The sequence below is a fragment of the Hypanus sabinus genome, chromosome 6, assembly GCF_030144855.1.
Source record: "Hypanus sabinus isolate sHypSab1 chromosome 6, sHypSab1.hap1, whole genome shotgun sequence".
Classification (NCBI taxonomy): domain Eukaryota; kingdom Metazoa; phylum Chordata; class Chondrichthyes; order Myliobatiformes; family Dasyatidae; genus Hypanus; species Hypanus sabinus.
In genome coordinates, this window is record NC_082711.1 from 110,862,826 (window position 1) to 110,880,803 (window position 17,978).

At 48.2% G+C, this 17,978-nt stretch overlaps 1 protein-coding gene across 1 annotated transcript in view; it reads right to left on the reverse strand.

Moving 5' to 3' along the window:
- LOC132395186 (trichohyalin-like) overlaps positions 1-17,978 on the reverse strand; it is a 252,206-nt gene that overhangs the window by 93,435 nt on the left and 140,793 nt on the right. The window contains 2 exon segments of the mRNA XM_059971479.1: positions 517-679; positions 1,600-1,815. Of these exon segments, the coding sequence (XP_059827462.1) occupies positions 517-679; positions 1,600-1,815 (379 nt within the window).

Here is a 17,978-nt window from a genome sequence, read left to right on the forward strand (position 1 = left end):
ACATCACAGAAACAGGCCCTTCAGACCATCTAGTTCATGCCAACCTGATCTTCTACCACGTCCCATCTACACACCCCTAGATGGTATCTCTCGTACCCCTCCCATCCACGTACCTATCCAAACTTCTCGTAAGTGTTCCAATCAAACCAGCATCCGACACTTCCTCTGGTCCACGCACTCACCACCCTCTGAGCGAGGCATTTACCCCTCATTTTCCTCCTAAACAATTCACTTTTCATCCCCAACCTACGACCCCTGGTTCTGTTCTCACTCAACCTAAGGGGCAAAAGGCTGAAGTTTAAGTTTGACTTTGAGTTCCCCAACACCGACTATCTTCAGGTCTACTGGCTGTGTCCTCAATGGAGACCTTTGGAGTATGGCTGAGACCCCACCTCTCTGATTTGTGATCCGATCACTGTGTCTCTGTGGGAACAACACCATAGATCCCAGTCCCCCCCTGATGAGACCTTCCTGCTGCTCTAACCGAGGACAGGTTTGGCTCCTGGGATCAGCTACCTCTTCAATTCTCTCTGAGGCAGCTGTCTTTTCCTCACGGGCCACACCTCCGTCTGCTGCCAGGCTCATGTCCTGACCCTCGACCCTCGGTCCAGGCTCCTCTCCCAGTGTGTGCGTTTTTCCGGGAACGGCTCGGCGTCGGATGGAACGAGTTCTCTGGAGCCTGCGGAGCGAAGGTGACAGAGGGAGAACAGGATAACTCAATGGCAGTGAGCGTACGATGACAAGGGATGATGGTGGCCATCTGTTGGCTGGGAGGGTGTTCACATGATCAGAGGGAGCTCCACCCCCACATGAGCATGGAGACAGAGTGATTCACCTGGAAGGATCACGAGGCCAGACACCGAGAGGAGACAGAAATCCAACACAACAGGAGTGGAGGTTATTCTGAGAAACACACAAGATGCTGGAGGAACTCAACAGGTCAGGCAGAGCAGTAAACAGTCAACATTTGAAGTCAAGTCTGCTTTCAGGCCTGGAACGGAAGGGGGTAGGCAGCAGAATGAAAAGATGGGTGGAGAGAAGAAGCTAGAAGGTGATAGGAGAGAGCAGATGAGGGGGAAGACATGATGAAGGGAGAAGCTGGGAGCTGACAGGTGAAAAGGCAAAAGGTTGAAGAAGAGGCAGTCTGATAGGAGAGGAGAATGGACCATGGGAGAAAGGGACGGAGGAGAGGCAACGACCGAGGGGATGGGCAGTGAGGAGAAGAGATGGAGTGAGAGGTGAACCGTGATGAGGAATGGAAAAAAGACAGAAGGAAGAGGTTGGAAGAAACTACCAGCACTTGGAGAAATAGATGTTCACACCACCAGGTTGGATGCTACCCAGGTGGGATGTGAGGTGTTGCTTCTCAACTTGATAATGGCCTTGTTATGGCAGAAGAGGAGTCATGGACTAACATGTTGAAATGGGAATGGGAAGTGAAATTAAAATGGGATTATTCAGTTGTTCAAAGGAGTGGATCAGAAAACAGTGAATAACATGTCCATCAATCCCTAAGGGAGAAGAGTGGGAATAGCAGGATTGGGAAAAACTGACATGAAAATGTATGATGTGACTCCACTCTTCTGAGGAATTCCTCACCCTTCCTTCTCCTCCCGGTGAGCTGCCTCCTCCTGGAGGGTGACCAGCCGATCCTGGGCCTCCTGAAGCTCCCGTTGGATCCCCTCCAGCCGCGTCTCCATCTCCTGATTGGTCACTTTGAGCTGCTGGTTCTCAGTGCTGGTCTCCTCCTGTTGACCGCGCAGGGACTCGATCTCCGCCTGGAGCTGGAGGGGGAGGGAACAGACAGAGGGATCACTCCAATCAGTATGTCCTCTGAAAGTCCTCCAATCAGGACCTCAGCTTCATCTATTCAACATCCTCTCTCCTTATCTGTTTTTCTGTCACTCTTTTCAGAACTGTTTTACACTCTGATCGGCTCTCCTGTCAGTCCTTTCCTTCTCCAACTCTCTCAATTCATCCATTCTGCCCTCATTCTCTCTGACTCACTCTCTCTGTTCGGCTGTTTCCCTCTCTTCTGCTCCTGGGCAAACTGTGCCCGTATAAAAGGAAAAGCAAATAATAGCAAACAAACAAATAAATAAGTAACTGATATTGGCCACATGGGTTGTAAAGAAAGTGAGTCGGTGGGTTGTGGGTACCTATTCCCTTCGGTTGAAGAGCCGGATGTTTGGGGGGGGGGGGAGGAATCTGTTCCTGAACCTGCTGGTGTGGGGCCGCTGTTCCCTCGGAGCTGTGCGGGTGAAATGCCCCCCTGAACAAAGCCTTTGTCGCCATGCATCCAGAATGTCCTTTTCTATAATGTTCATATAATCTCGAAAACTATTCTCGTGAAATTGTTTATGTTGCGTTGTTTCGTTTTTTTGTTTTTTTCCCTTTCCCCGTGGGTGTGTCGGGGGGGAGGGGTGTTGCTCTTACATTCGTTTTAATTGGGTTCTTTCAAGTTCCTTGATTTGCGACTGCCTGTAAGCAAACAAATCTCAAGTTTCTATGATTTGTACATTCTTTAATAATAAAGCACTTTGAATCTTGTGAATCACCCTGTAATTATATAATGTGTCAATGAATGTAATCCATTAATTTCTAAATGATAAGCATACCACAACCTTTACATTGAAACATTTTAGAGCTTCAGTCTATTTACATCGTCAGTGCTTTGAGGTTACAATACATTTACAAATAGTAACAATAAACACAGAATGGAATTTGGTATCTGATTGTTAATTAACCCCGCGCTCGCTGAATGCAAATGCCAATGTTGCGCAAGTTCAAAAAATTATGAAATATGAATGATTTCATTTGTTGTGCTTTCTTTCATTTAACTCTTCAAGGATTCGATTGTTCACTTTTCATTATTCTAAGTGTCAATAGAGTGCATAATACAAAAAAAAATTGAAGAGCCACACAGTTTTCAGGCCATGTGAAAATTTCCCATTCGGAGCAGTGGCTGGTCCACACAGCGGTGGAAATTCCGAGAGGGAATGTTATGTGTGGGATGCAAACATCTTCACCTCCGCCACCATTTTTCTGAATGGTCAATGACCCCATGAACACTACCTCACGCTTTAATCTCTTTTCACACTACTTACTAGACTGTACATGTTTCCTGTCATAACTAAAAGTATTGCACTGCCGGGCTGCAACTAAACAACAAATCTCATGAAATATGTCAGTGATAATGAACCTGATCGATTGCACCCCAGACAGAACCGAGAGATCAACCTCAGACACACACAGCAGTCACGGGATCAGCTCACCCATCTCCCCCCACCGTGAACAGCCGATATTACCTGCTGAACAACAGCATCAGCTTTTGCACGCTCCGTGTCCGGCGATAGATTACTCTCCCTGGAATGAGAACAGAAGAGAGACGAAGGAAAAAAGCGGACTTGATAAAGGGGAACAATTTGATGAGAGGTATAGATCACGTGGACGCCAGAGACATGACCCCAGGAAGGCACGAACTAATATCAGGGGCAAGATTCAAAGACATTTGCAGGAAAGTATAGAGGTGATGTCAGAGGTATTTTTGTTATACAGGGAGGAGTGGGTGTGTGGAACGTCGTTTGTTATTACACAGGGAGTGATGGGTGTGTGGAACGGGGTTTGTTTTTACACAGAGAGTGATGGGTGTGTGGAACGGGGTTTGTTTTTACACAGAGAGTGATGGGTGTGTGGAACGGGGATTGTTTATACTCAGAGAGTGATGGGTGTGTGGAACGGGGTTTATTTTTACACAGGGAGTTGTGGGTGTGTGGAACGGGGTTTGTTTTTACACAGAGAGTGATGGGTGTGTGGAACGGGGTTTGTTTTTACACAGAGAGTGATGGGTGTGTGGAACGGGGATTGTTTTTACACAGAGAGTGATGGGTGTGTGGAACGGGGATTGTTTTTACACAGAGAGTGGTGGGTGTGTGGAACGGGGTTTGTTTTTACACAGGGAGTGGTGGTTATGTGGAACGGGGTTTGTTTTTACACAGGGAGTGGTGGGTGTGTGGAACGGGGTTTGTTTTTACACAGGGAGTGGTGGTTATGTGGAACGGGGTTTGTTTTTACACAGGGAGTGATGGGTGTGTGGAACGGGGTTTGTTTTTACACAGAGAGTGATGGGTGTGTGGAACGGGGATTGTTTTTACACAGAGAGTGGTGGGTGTGTGGAACGGGGTTTGTTTTTACACAGAGAGTGGTGGGTGTGTGGAACGGGGTTTGTTTTTACACAGGGAGTGGTGAGTGTGTGGAACGGGGTTGGTTTTTACACAGAGAGTGGTGGGTGTGTGGAACAGGGTTTGTGTGTGTGTGTGTGTGTGTGTGTGTGTGTGTGTGTGTGGGTTGTGTGTGTGTGGCTCTGTCTGTGTATTGAATGTGTGTCAGTGTGTGTGTTTGCATGTCTGTGTGTCTATGGAGTGTGTGTGTGTCTGTGTGTGTCGGTGTGTGTATAGAGTGGGTGTGTGTGTGTGTCTCTGTGTGTGTGAGTGTGTGTGTGTATGTGTGAGTGTCTCTCTGTGTCTATGTATAGTGTGTGTGTGCGTGTGTGCTCGTGTCTGAGTATAGAATGTGAGTGTGTGTATAGATTGTGTGTGTGTGGCTGTGTCTGCGTATAGAGTTTGTCTGTTTGTGTGTGTGTGTCTGTGTATAGATTGTGTGTGCGTGGCTGTGTCTGCGTATGGAGTTTGTGTGTTTGTGTGTGGTGCTGTGTCTGTGTATAGAGTGTGTGTCACTGTGTGTGTGTCTATAGAGTGTGTGTGTGTACAGTCTGTGGATCTTACACAGTGGGGGCACACACTGTTCCATGGCTCTCTTGCACAGTGTTCAGCCTGTATGCAACACAGCAGGTACCATGGTGACTGTGCTCAGTGTGTGGTGTGTATGGACTATGTACAGCAGATGAGGGGTGTGTACAGGGTATTTAACAGTGTTAAGTCTGTATACACACTGTGCTATATGCGTGTGCCATGTACAGCAGTGTGTATACACTGTGTGATGGTGTGTACACTGTATCTGCACACTGAGGAGTTTGCGGGGGTCCCTCACCTCTCTTTCTCCTCCCGGTGAGCTGCCTCCTCCTGGAGGGTGACCAGCCGATCCTGGGCCTCCTGGAGCTCCCGTTGGATCCCCTCCAGCCGCGTCTCCATCTCCTGATTGGTCACTTTGAGCCGTTGGTTCTCGGTGCTGGTCTCCTCCTGTTGACCGCGCAGGGACTCGATCTCTGCCTGGAACTGGAGGGGGAGGGAACACACAGAGCTTCAATCTATGAACAACAATGATCCTTTGGAGGATAATTTCATATCAAGTTCAAAGTTCACCGTTCAAGATAAATGTATTATCAAAGTCCATACGTGTTACCATATATATCCTTGAGATTCAATTTTTTGTGGGCATTCACAATCAATATAAAGTATATGTCTTGTTATAATTTGTATTTTTATGTATTGCACTGACAGACAACAACAGACCTCATGAAATATGTCAGTGATAATGAACCTGATCAACTGCACCCCAGAAAGAACCGAGAGTTCAACCTCAGACACACACAGCAGTCACGGGATCAGCTCACCCATCTCCCCCCACCGTGAACATCCGATATTACCTGCTGAACAACAGCATCAGCTTTTGCATGCTCCGTGTCCGGCGATAGATTACTCTCCCTGGAATGAGAACAGAAGAGAGACGAAGGATTAAAACGGACTTGATAAAGGGGAACAACTTGATGAGAGGTATAGATCACGTGGACGCCAGAGACATGACCCCAGGAAGGCACGAACTAATATCAGGGGCAAGATTCAAAGACATTTGCAGTAAAGTATAGAGGTGATGTCAGAGGTATTTTTGTTATACAAGGAGGAGTGGGTGTGTGGAACGTCGTTTGTTTTTACACAGAGACTGATGGGTGTGTGGAACGGGGATTGTTTTTACTCAGAGAGTGGTGGGTGTGTGGAACGGGGTTTGTTTTTACACAGGGAGTGGTGGGTGTGTGGAATGGGGTTGGTTTTACACAGGGAGTGGTGGGTGTGTGGAACGGGGTTTGTTTTTACACAGAGAGTGGTGGGTGTGTGGAACGGGATTTGTTTTTACACAGGGAGTGGTGGGTGTGTGGAACGGGGTTCATTTTTACACAGGGAGTGGTGGGTGTGTGGAACGGGGTTCGTTTTTACACAGAGAGTGATGGGTGTGTGGAATGTGGTTTGTTTTTACACAGAGAGTGATGGGTGTGTGGAACGGGGTTTGTTTTTACACAGAGAGTGGTGAGTGTGTGGAACGGGGTTTGTTTTTACACAGGGAGTGGTGTGTGTGTGGAACGGGGTTTGTTTTTACACAGGGAGTGGTGGTTGTGTGGAACGGGGTTTGTGTTTGCACAGGGAGTGGTGGGTGTGTGGAACGGGGTTTGTTTTTACACAGAGAGTGGTGGGTGTGTGGAACGGGGTTCGTTTTTACACAGGGAGTGGTGGTTATGTGGAACGGGGTTTGTTTCTACACAGGGAGTGGTGGTTGTGTGGAACGGGGTTTGTTTCTACACAGGGAGTGGTGGGTGTGTGGAACGGGGTTTGTTTTTACACAGGGAGTGGTGGGTGTGTGAAATGAGGTTTGTTTTTACACAGAGAGTGATGGGTGTGTGGAACGGGGTTTGTTTTTACACAGGGGGTGGTGGGTGTGTGGAACGGGGTTCATTTTTACACAAGGAGTGGTGGTTGTGTGGAACGTGGTTTGTTTTTACACAATGAGTGGTGGGTGTGTGGAAAGGGGTTCATTTTTACACAGAGAGTGGTGGGTGTGTGGAACGGGGTTTGTTTTTACACAGGGAGTGGTGGTTGTGTGGAACAGGGTTTGTTTTTACACAGGGAGTGGTGGGTGTGTGGAACGGGGTTTGTTTTTACACAAGGAGTGGTGGGTGTGTGGAACGGGGTTTGATTTTACACAGAGAGTGGTGGGTGTGTGGAACGGGGTTGGTTTTTACACAAGGAGTGGTGGGTGTGTGGAACGGGGTTTGTTTTTACACAGAGAGTGGTGGGTGTGTGGAACGGGGTTGGTTTTTACACAAGGAGTGGTGGGTGTGTGGAACGGGGTTTGTTTTTACACAGAGAGTGGTGGGTGTGTGGAATGAGGTTTGTTTTTACACAGGGAGTGGTGGGTGTGTGGAACGGGGTTTGTTTTTACACAGAGAGTGGTGAGTGTGTGGAACGGGGTTTGTTTTTACACAGAGAGTGGTGGGTGTGTGGAATGAGGTTTGTTTTTACACAGGGAGTGGTGGGTGTGTGGAACGGAGTTTGTTTTTACACAGGGAGTGGTGGGTGTGTGGAACGGGGTTTGTTTTTACACAGAGAGTGGTGGGTGTGTGGAACGGGGATTGTTTTTACACAGGGAGTGGTGGTTGTGTGGAACGGGGTTTGTTTTTACACAGGGAGTGGTGGTTGTGTGGAATGGGGTTTGTTTTTACACAGGGAGTGGTGGTTGTGTGGAACGGGGTTTGTTTTTACACAGGGAGTGGTGGGTGTGTGCAATGGGATTTGTTTTTACACAGAGAGTGGTGGGTGTGTGGAACGGGGTTTGTTTCTACACAGGGAGTGGTGGTTGTGTGGAATGGGGTTTGTTTTTACACAGGGAGTGGTGGTTGTGTGGAACGGGGTTTGTTTTTACACAGAGAGTGGTGGGTGTGTGGAACGGGGTTCGTTTTTACACAAAGAGTGGAGGGTGTGTGGAAAGGACTTCATTTTTACACAGAAAGTGGTGGGTGTGTGGAACCGGGTTAGTTTATACACAGAGAGTGGTGGGTGTGTGAAACGGGGTTTGTGTGTGTGTGTGTGTGTGTCTGTCTGTCTGTCTGTCTGTGTCTGCGTATAGACTGTGTGTGTGTGTGTGTGTGTGTGTGTGGGTTGTGTGTGTGTGGCTGTGTCTGTGTATTGAATGTGTGTCATTGTGTGTGTTTGCATGTCTGTGTGTCTATGGAGTGTGTGTGTGTCTATCTGTCTGTCTGTGTATAGAGTGTTTGTGTGTGTGTGTGTGTCTCTGTGTATAGTTTCTGTGTGTGTGTCTCTGTGTGTGCATGTGTGTGTGAGTGTGTATGTGTGTGTATGTGTGAGTGTCTCTCTGTGTCTGTGTATAGTGTGTGTGTGCGCGTGTGTGTGTGTGTGTGTGCTCATGTCTGAGTATAGAGTGTGAGTGTGTGTATAGATTGTGTGTGTGTGGCTGTGTCTGCGTATAGAGTTTGTATGCTGGTGTGTGGTGCTGTGTCTGTGTGTAGAGTGTGTGTCACTGTGTGTGTATACAGTCTGTGGATCTTACACAGTGGGGGCACACACAGTTCCGTGGCTCTCTGCACAGTGTTCAGCCTGTATGCAACACACCAGGTACCATGGTGACTGTGCTCAGTGTGTGGTGTGTATGGACTATGTACAGCAGATGAGGGGTGTGTACAGGGTATTTAACAGTGTTAAGTCTGTATACACACTGTGCTATATGCGTGTGCCATGTACAGCAGTGTGTATACACTGTGTGATGGTGTGTACAGTGTATCTGCACACTGAGGAGGTTGCGGGGGTCCCTCACCTCTCTTTCTCCTCCCGGTGAGCTGCCTCCTCCTGGAGGGTGACCAGCCGATCCTGGGCCTCCTGGAGCTCCCGTTGGATCCCCTCCAGCCGCGTCTCCATCTCCTGATTGGTCACTTTGAGCCGTTGGTTCTCGGTGCTGGTCTCCTCCTGTTGACCGCGCAGGGACTCGATCTCTGCCTGGAACTGGAGGGGGAGGGAACACACAGAGCTTCAATCTATGAACAACAATGATCCTTTGGAGGATAATTTCTTATCAAGTTCAAAGTTCAAGATAAATGTATTATCAAAGTCCATACGTGTTACCATATATATCCTTGAGATTCAATTTTTTGTGGGCATTCACAATCAATATAAAGTATATGTCTTGTTATAATTTGTATTTTTATGTATTGCACTGACAGACAACAACAAACCTCATGAAATATGTCAGTGATAATAAACCTGATCGACTGCACCCCAGACAGAACCGAGAGTTCAACCTCAGACACACACAGCAGTCACGGGATCAGCTCACCCATCTCCCCCCACCGTGAACATCCGATATTACCTGCAGAACAACAGCATCAGCTTTTGCACGCTCCGTGTCCGGCGATAGATTACTCTCCCTGGAATGAGAACAGAAGAGAGACGAAGGATTAAAACGGACTTGATAAAGGGGAACAACTTGATGAGAGGTATAGATCACGTGGACGCCAGAGACATGACCCCAGGAAGGCACGAACTAATATCAGGGGCAAGATTCAAAGACATTTGCAGGAAAGTATAGAGGTGATGTCAGAGGTATTTTTGTTATACAGGGAGGAGTGGGTGTGTGGAACGTCATTTGTTTTTACACAGGGAGTTGTGGGTGTGTGCAACGGGATTTGTTTTTACACAGGGAGTGGTGGGTGTGTGGAACGGGGTTCATTTTTACACAGAATGAGGTGGGTGTGCGGAACGAGTTTCATTTTTACACAGAGAGTGATGGGTGTGTGGAACGGGGTTTGTTTTTACACAGGGAGTGATGGGTGTGTGGAACGGGGTTTGTTTTTACACAGGGAGTGGTGGGTGTGTGGAACGGGGTTCATTTTTACACAGAGAGTGATGGGTGTGTGGAATGAGGTTTGTTTTTACACAGGGAGTGGTGAGTGTGTGGAACGGGGTTTGTTTTTACACAGAGAGTGATGGGTGTGTGGAATGAGGTTTGTTTTTACACAGGGAGTGGTGAGTGTGTGGAATGGGGTTTGTTTTTACACAGAGAGTGATGGGTGTGTGGAACGGGGTTTGTTTTTACACAGAGAGTGGTGGGTGTGTGGAACGGGGTTTGTTTTTACACAGAGAGTGATGGGTGTGTGGAATGGGGTTTGTTTTTACACAGATAGTGGAGGGTGTGTGAAACGGGTTTTGTTTTTACTCAGTGAGTGGTGGGTGTGTGGAACGAGGTTTGTTTTTACACAGGGAGTGGAGGGTGTGTGGAACGGGGTTTGTTTTTACACAGAGAGTGGTGGGTGTGTGGAACGGGGTTTGATTTTACACAGGGAGTGATGGGTGTGTGGAACGGGGTTTGTTTTTACACAGAGAGTGGTGGATGTGTGGAACGGGGTTTGATTTTACACAGGGAGTGATGGGTGTGTGGAACGGGGTTTGTTTTTACACAGAGAGTGGTGGTTGTGTGGAACGGGGTTTGTTTTTACACAGGGAGTGGTGGGTGTGTGGAACGGGGTTTGTTTTTACATAGAGAGTGGTGGGTGTGTGGAACGGGGTTTGTTTTTACACAGGGAGTGGTGGGTGTGTGGAACGGGGTTTGTTTTTACACAGAGAGTGGTGGGTGTGTGGAACGGGGTTTGTTTTTACACAAGGAGTGGTGGTTGTGTGGAACGGGGTTCATTTTTACACAAGGAGTGGTGGGTGTGTGGAACGGGTTTTGTTTTTACACAGAGAGTGATGGGTGTGTGGAACGGGGTTTGTTTTTACACAGAGAGTGGTGGTTGTGTGGAACGGGGTTTGATTTTACACAGGGAGTGGTGGGTGTGTGGAACGGGGTTTGTTTTTACACAGGGAGTGGTGGGTGTGTGGAACGGGGTTTGTTTTTACACAGAGAGTGGTGGGTGTGTGGAACGGGGTTTGATTTTACACAGGGAGTGATGGGCGTGTGGAACGGGGTTTGTTTTTACACAGGGAGTGGTGGTTGTGTGGAACGGGGTTTGTTTTTACACAGGGAGTGGTGGGTGTGTGGAACGGGGTTTGTTTTTACACAGAGAGTGGTGGGTGTGTGGAACGGGGTTTGATTTTACACAGTGAGTGATGGGTGTGTGGAACGGGGTTTGTTTTTACACAGAGAGTGGTGGGTGTGTGGAACGGGGCTTGTTTTTACACAGAGAGTGGTGGGTGTGTGGAACGGGGTTTGATTTTACACAGGGAGTGACGGGTGTGTGAACGGGGTTTGTTTTTACACAGGGAGTGGTGGGTGTGTGGAAGGGGTTTGTTTTCACACTGAGAGTGATGGGTGTGTGGAACGGGGTTCATTTTTACACAGAGAGTGGTGGGTGTGTGGAACGGGGTTAGTTTTTACACAGAGAGTGGTGGGTGTGTGAAACGGGGTTTGTGTGTGTGTGTGTGTGTGTCTGTCTGTCTGTCTGTGTCTGCGTATAGACTGTGTGTGTGTGTGTGTGTGTGTGTGGGTTGTGTGTGTGTGTCTGTGTCTGTGTATTGAATGTGTGTCAGTGTGTGTGTTTGCATGTCTGTGTGTCTATGGAGTGTGTGTGTGTCTATCAGTCTGTCTGTGTATAGAGTGTTTGTGTGTGAGTGTGTGTCTCTGTGTATAGATTCTGTGTGTGTGGCTGTGTGTGTCTCTGTGTGTGAGTGTCTCTCTGTGTCTGTGTATAGTGTGTGTGTGCGTGTGTGTGTGTGTGTGTGTGCTCGTGTCTGAGTATAGAGTGTGAGTGTGTGTATAGATTGTGTGGCTGTGTCTGCGTATAGAGGTTGTGTGTTTGTGTGTGGTGCTGTGTCTGTGTATAGAGTGTGTGTCACTGTGTGTGTACACAGTCTGTGGATCTTACACAGTGAGGGCACACACAGTTCCTTTGCTCTCGGCACAGTTTTCAGCCTGTATGCAACACACCAGGTACCATGGTGACTGTGCTCAGTGTGTGGTGTGTATGGACTATGTACAGCAGATGAGGGGTGTGTACAGGGTATTTAACAGTGTTATGTCTGTATACACACTGTCCTATATGCGTGTGCCATGTACAGCAGTGTGTATACACTGTGTGATGGTGTGTACAGTGTATCTGCACCCTGAGGAGTTTGCGGGGGTCCCTCACCTCTCTTTCTCCTCCCGGTGAGCTGCCTCCTCCTGGAGGGTGACCAGCCGATCCTGGGCCTCCTGGAGCTCCCGTTGGATCCCCTCCAGCCGCGTCTCCATCTCCTGATTGGTCACTTTGAGCCGTTGGTTCTCGGTGCTGGTCTCCTCCTGTTGACCGCGCAGGGACTCGATCTCTGCCTGGAACTGGAGGGGGAGGGAACACACAGAGCTTCAATCTATGAACAACAATGATCCTTTGGAGGATAATTTCATATCAAGTTCAAAGTTCACCGTTCAAGATAAATGTATTATCAAAGTCCATACGTGTTACCATATATATCCTTGAGATTCAATTTTTTGTGGGCATTCACAATCAATATAAAGTATATGTCTTGTTATAATTTGTATTTTTATGTATTGCACTGACAGACAACAACAGACCTCATGAAATATGTCAGTGATAATGAACCTGATCGACTGCACCCCAGAAAGAACCGAGAGTTCAACCTCAGACACACACAGCAGTCACGGGATCAGCTCACCCATCTCCCCCCACCGTGAACATCCGATATTACCTGCTGAACAACAGCATCAGCTTTTGCACGCTCCGTGTCCGGCGATAGATTACTCTCCCTGGAATGAGAACAGAAGAGAGACGAAGGATTAAAGCGGACTTGATAAAGGGGAACAACTTGATGAGAGGTATAGATCACGTGGACAGACAGAGACATGACCCCAGGAAGGCACGAACTAATATCAGGGGCAAGATTCAAAGACATTTGCAGTAAAGTATAGAGGTGATGTCAGAGGTATTTTTGTTATACAAGGAGGAGTGGGTGTGTGGAACGTCGTTTGTTTTTACACAGAGACTGATGGGTGTGTGGAACGAGGTTTGTTTTTACTCAGAGAGTGGTGGGTGTGTGGAATGAGGTTTGTTTTTACACAGGGAGTGGTGGGTGTGTGGAACGGGGTTTGTTTTTACACAGTGAGTGGTGGGTGTGTGGAACGGGGTTTGTTTTTACACAGGGAGTGGAGGGTGTGTGGAACGGGGTTTGTTTTTACACAGGGAGTGGTGGGTGTGTGGAACGGGGTTTGTTTTTACACAGGGAGTGGAGGGTGTGTGGAACGGGGTTTGTTTTTACACAGAGAGTGATGGGTGTGTGGAACGGGGTTTGTTTTTACACAGAGAGTGGTGGGTGTGTGGAACGGGGTTTGTTTTTACACAGGGAGTGGTGGGTGTGTGGAACGGGGTTTGTTTTTACACAGGGAGTGGAGGGTGTGTGGAATGAGGTTTGTTTTTACACAGAGAGTGATAGATGTGTGGAACGGGGTTTGTTTTTACACAGAGAGTGGTGGGTGTGTGGAACGGGGTTTGTTTTTACACAGGGAGTGGTGGGTGTGTGGAATGAGCTTTGTTTTTACACAGGGAGTGGTGGGTGTGTGGAACGGGGTTTGTTTTTACACAGGGAGTGGTGGGTGTGTGGAACGGGGTTCATTTTTACACAGGGAGTGGTGGGTGTGTGGAACGGGGTTCGTATTTACACAGAGAGTGATGGGTGTGTGGAATGAGCTTTGTTTTTACACAGAGATTGATGGGTGTGTGGAACGGGGTTCATTTTTACACAGGGAGTGGTGGGTGTGTGGAACGGGGTTCGTTTTTACACAGAGTGTGATGGGTGTGTGGAATGAGGTTTGTTTTTACACAGAGATTGATGGGTGTGTGGAACGGGGTTTGTTTTTACACAGGGAGTGGGGGGTGTGTGGAACGGGGTTTGTTTTTACACAGGGAGTGGTGGGTGTGTGGAACGGGGTTTGTTTTTACACAGGGAGTGATGGGTGTGTGGAACGGGGTTTGTTTTTACACAGGGAGTGGAGGGTGTGTGGAACGGGGTTTGTTTTTACACAGAGAGTGGTGGGTGTGTGGAACGGGGTTTGTTTTTACTCAGAGAGTGGTGGGTGTGTGGAACGGGGTTTGTTTTTACACAGGGAGTGGTGGGTGTGTGGAACGGGGTTTGTTTTTACACAGAGAGTGGTGGGTGTGTGGAACGGGGTTTGTTTTTACACAGAGAGTGATGGGTGTGTGGAATGGGGTTTGTTTTTACACAGATAGTGGAGGGTGTGTGAAACGGGTTTTGTTTTTACTCAGTGAGTGGTGGGTGTGTGGAACGAGGTTTGTTTTTACACAGGGAGTGGAGGGTGTGTGGAACGGGGTTTGTTTTTACACAGAGAGTGGTGGGTGTGTGGAACGGGGTTTGATTTTACACAGGGAGTGATGGGTGTGTGGAACGGGGTTTGTTTTTACACAGAGAGTGGTGGATGTGTGGAACGGGGTTTGATTTTACACAGGGAGTGATGGGTGTGTGGAACGGGGTTTGTTTTTACACAGAGAGTGGTGGTTGTGTGGAACGGGGTTTGTTTTTACACAGGGAGTGGTGGGTGTGTGGAACGGGGTTTGTTTTTACATAGAGAGTGGTGGGTGTGTGGAACGGGGTTTGTTTTTACACAGGGAGTGGTGGGTGTGTGGAACGGGGTTTGTTTTTACACAGAGAGTGGTGGGTGTGTGGAACGGGGTTTGTTTTTACACAAGGAGTGGTGGTTGTGTGGAACGGGGTTCATTTTTACACAAGGAGTGGTGGGTGTGTGGAACGGGTTTTGTTTTTACACAGAGAGTGATGGGTGTGTGGAACGGGGTTTGTTTTTACACAGAGAGTGGTGGTTGTGTGGAACGGGGTTTGATTTTACACAGGGAGTGGTGGGTGTGTGGAACGGGGTTTGTTTTTACACAGGGAGTGGTGGGTGTGTGGAACGGGGTTTGTTTTTACACAGAGAGTGGTGGGTGTGTGGAACGGGGTTTGATTTTACACAGGGAGTGATGGGCGTGTGGAACGGGGTTTGTTTTTACACAGGGAGTGGTGGTTGTGTGGAACGGGGTTTGTTTTTACACAGGGAGTGGTGGGTGTGTGGAACGGGGTTTGTTTTTACACAGAGAGTGGTGGGTGTGTGGAACGGGGTTTGATTTTACACAGTGAGTGATGGGTGTGTGGAACGGGGTTTGTTTTTACACAGAGAGTGGTGGGTGTGTGGAACGGGGCTTGTTTTTACACAGAGAGTGGTGGGTGTGTGGAACGGGGTTTGATTTTACACAGGGAGTGACGGGTGTGTGAACGGGGTTTGTTTTTACACAGGGAGTGGTGGGTGTGTGGAAGGGGTTTGTTTTCACACTGAGAGTGATGGGTGTGTGGAACGGGGTTCATTTTTACACAGAGAGTGGTGGGTGTGTGGAACGGGGTTAGTTTTTACACAGAGAGTGGTGGGTGTGTGAAACGGGGTTTGTGTGTGTGTGTGTGTGTGTGTGTCTGTCTGTCTGTGTCTGCGTATAGACTGTGTGTGTGTGTGTGTGTGTGTGTGGGTTGTGTGTGTGTGTCTGTGTCTGTGTATTGAATGTGTGTCAGTGTGTGTGTTTGCATGTCTGTGTGTCTATGGAGTGTGTGTGTGTCTATCAGTCTGTCTGTGTATAGAGTGTTTGTGTGTGAGTGTGTGTCTCTGTGTATAGATTCTGTGTGTGTGGCTGTGTGTGTCTCTGTGTGTGAGTGTCTCTCTGTGTCTGTGTATAGTGTGTGTGTGCGTGTGTGTGTGTGTGTGTGTGTGCTCGTGTCTGAGTATAGAGTGTGAGTGTGTGTATAGATTGTGTGGCTGTGTCTGCGTATAGAGGTTGTGTGTTTGTGTGTGGTGCTGTGTCTGTGTATAGAGTGTGTGTCACTGTGTGTGTACACAGTCTGTGGATCTTACACAGTGAGGGCACACACAGTTCCTTTGCTCTCGGCACAGTTTTCAGCCTGTATGCAACACACCAGGTACCATGGTGACTGTGCTCAGTGTGTGGTGTGTATGGACTATGTACAGCAGATGAGGGGTGTGTACAGGGTATTTAACAGTGTTATGTCTGTATACACACTGTCCTATATGCGTGTGCCATGTACAGCAGTGTGTATACACTGTGTGATGGTGTGTACAGTGTATCTGCACCCTGAGGAGTTTGCGGGGGTCCCTCACCTCTCTTTCTCCTCCCGGTGAGCTGCCTCCTCCTGGAGGGTGACCAGCCGATCCTGGGCCTCCTGGAGCTCCCGTTGGATCCCCTCCAGCCGCGTCTCCATCTCCTGATTGGTCACTTTGAGCCGTTGGTTCTCGGTGCTGGTCTCCTCCTGTTGACCGCGCAGGGACTCGATCTCTGCCTGGAACTGGAGGGGGAGGGAACACACAGAGCTTCAATCTATGAACAACAATGATCCTTTGGAGGATAATTTCATATCAAGTTCAAAGTTCACCGTTCAAGATAAATGTATTATCAAAGTCCATACGTGTTACCATATATATCCTTGAGATTCAATTTTTTGTGGGCATTCACAATCAATATAAAGTATATGTCTTGTTATAATTTGTATTTTTATGTATTGCACTGACAGACAACAACAGACCTCATGAAATATGTCAGTGATAATGAACCTGATCGACTGCACCCCAGAAAGAACCGAGAGTTCAACCTCAGACACACACAGCAGTCACGGGATCAGCTCACCCATCTCCCCCCACCGTGAACATCCGATATTACCTGCTGAACAACAGCATCAGCTTTTGCACGCTCCGTGTCCGGCGATAGATTACTCTCCCTGGAATGAGAACAGAAGAGAGACGAAGGATTAAAGCGGACTTGATAAAGGGGAACAACTTGATGAGAGGTATAGATCACGTGGACAGACAGAGACATGACCCCAGGAAGGCACGAACTAATATCAGGGGCAAGATTCAAAGACATTTGCAGTAAAGTATAGAGGTGATGTCAGAGGTATTTTTGTTATACAAGGAGGAGTGGGTGTGTGGAACGTCGTTTGTTTTTACACAGAGACTGATGGGTGTGTGGAACGGGGTTTGTTTTTACTCAGAGAGTGGTGGGTGTGTGGAATGAGGTTTGTTTTTACACAGGGAGTGGTGGGTGTGTGGAACGGGGTTTGTTTTTACACATTGAGTGGTGGGTGTGTGGAACGGGGTTTGTTTTTACACAGGGAGTGGAGGGTGTGTGGAACGGGGTTTGTTTTTACACAGGGAGTGGTGGGTGTGTGGAACGGGGTTTGTTTTTACACAGGGAGTGGAGGGTGTGTGGAACGGGGTTTGTTTTTACACAGAGAGTGATGGGTGTGTGGAACGGGGTTTGTTTTTACACAGAGAGTGGTGGGTGTGTGGAACGGGGTTTGTTTTTACACAGGGAGTGGTGGGTGTGTGGAACGGGGTTTGTTTTTACACAGGGAGTGGAGGGTGTGTGGAATGAGGTTTGTTTTTACACAGAGAGTGATAGATGTGTGGAACGGGGTTTGTTTTTACACAGAGAGTGGTGGGTGTGTGGAACGGGGTTTGTTTTTACACAGGGAGTGGTGGGTGTGTGGAATGAGCTTTGTTTTTACACAGGGAGTGGTGGGTGTGTGGAACGGGGTTTGTTTTTACACAGGGAGTGGTGGGTGTGTGGAACGGGGTTCATTTTTACACAGGGAGTGGTGGGTGTGTGGAACGGGGTTCGTATTTACACAGAGAGTGATGGGTGTGTGGAATGAGCTTTGTTTTTACACAGAGATTGATGGGTGTGTGGAACGGGGTTCATTTTTACACAGGGAGTGGTGGGTGTGTGGAACGGGGTTCGTTTTTACACAGAGTGTGATGGGTGTGTGGAATGAGGTTTGTTTTTACACAGAGATTGATGGGTGTGTGGAACGGGGTTTGTTTTTACACAGGGAGTGGGGGGTGTGTGGAACGGGGTTTGTTTTTACACAGGGAGTGGTGGGTGTGTGGAACGGGGTTTGTTTTTACACAGGGAGTGATGGGTGTGTGGAACGGGGTTTGTTTTTACACAGGGAGTGGAGGGTGTGTGGAACGGGGTTTGTTTTTACACAGAGAGTGGTGGGTGTGTGGAACGGGGTTTGTTTTTACTCAGAGAGTGGTGGGTGTGTGGAACGGGGTTTGTTTTTACACAGGGAGTGGTGGGTGTGTGGAACGGGGTTTGTTTTTACACAGAGAGTGGTGGTTGTGTGGAATGGGGTTTGTTTTTACACAGAGAGTGATGGGTGTGTGGAACGGGGTTCATTTTT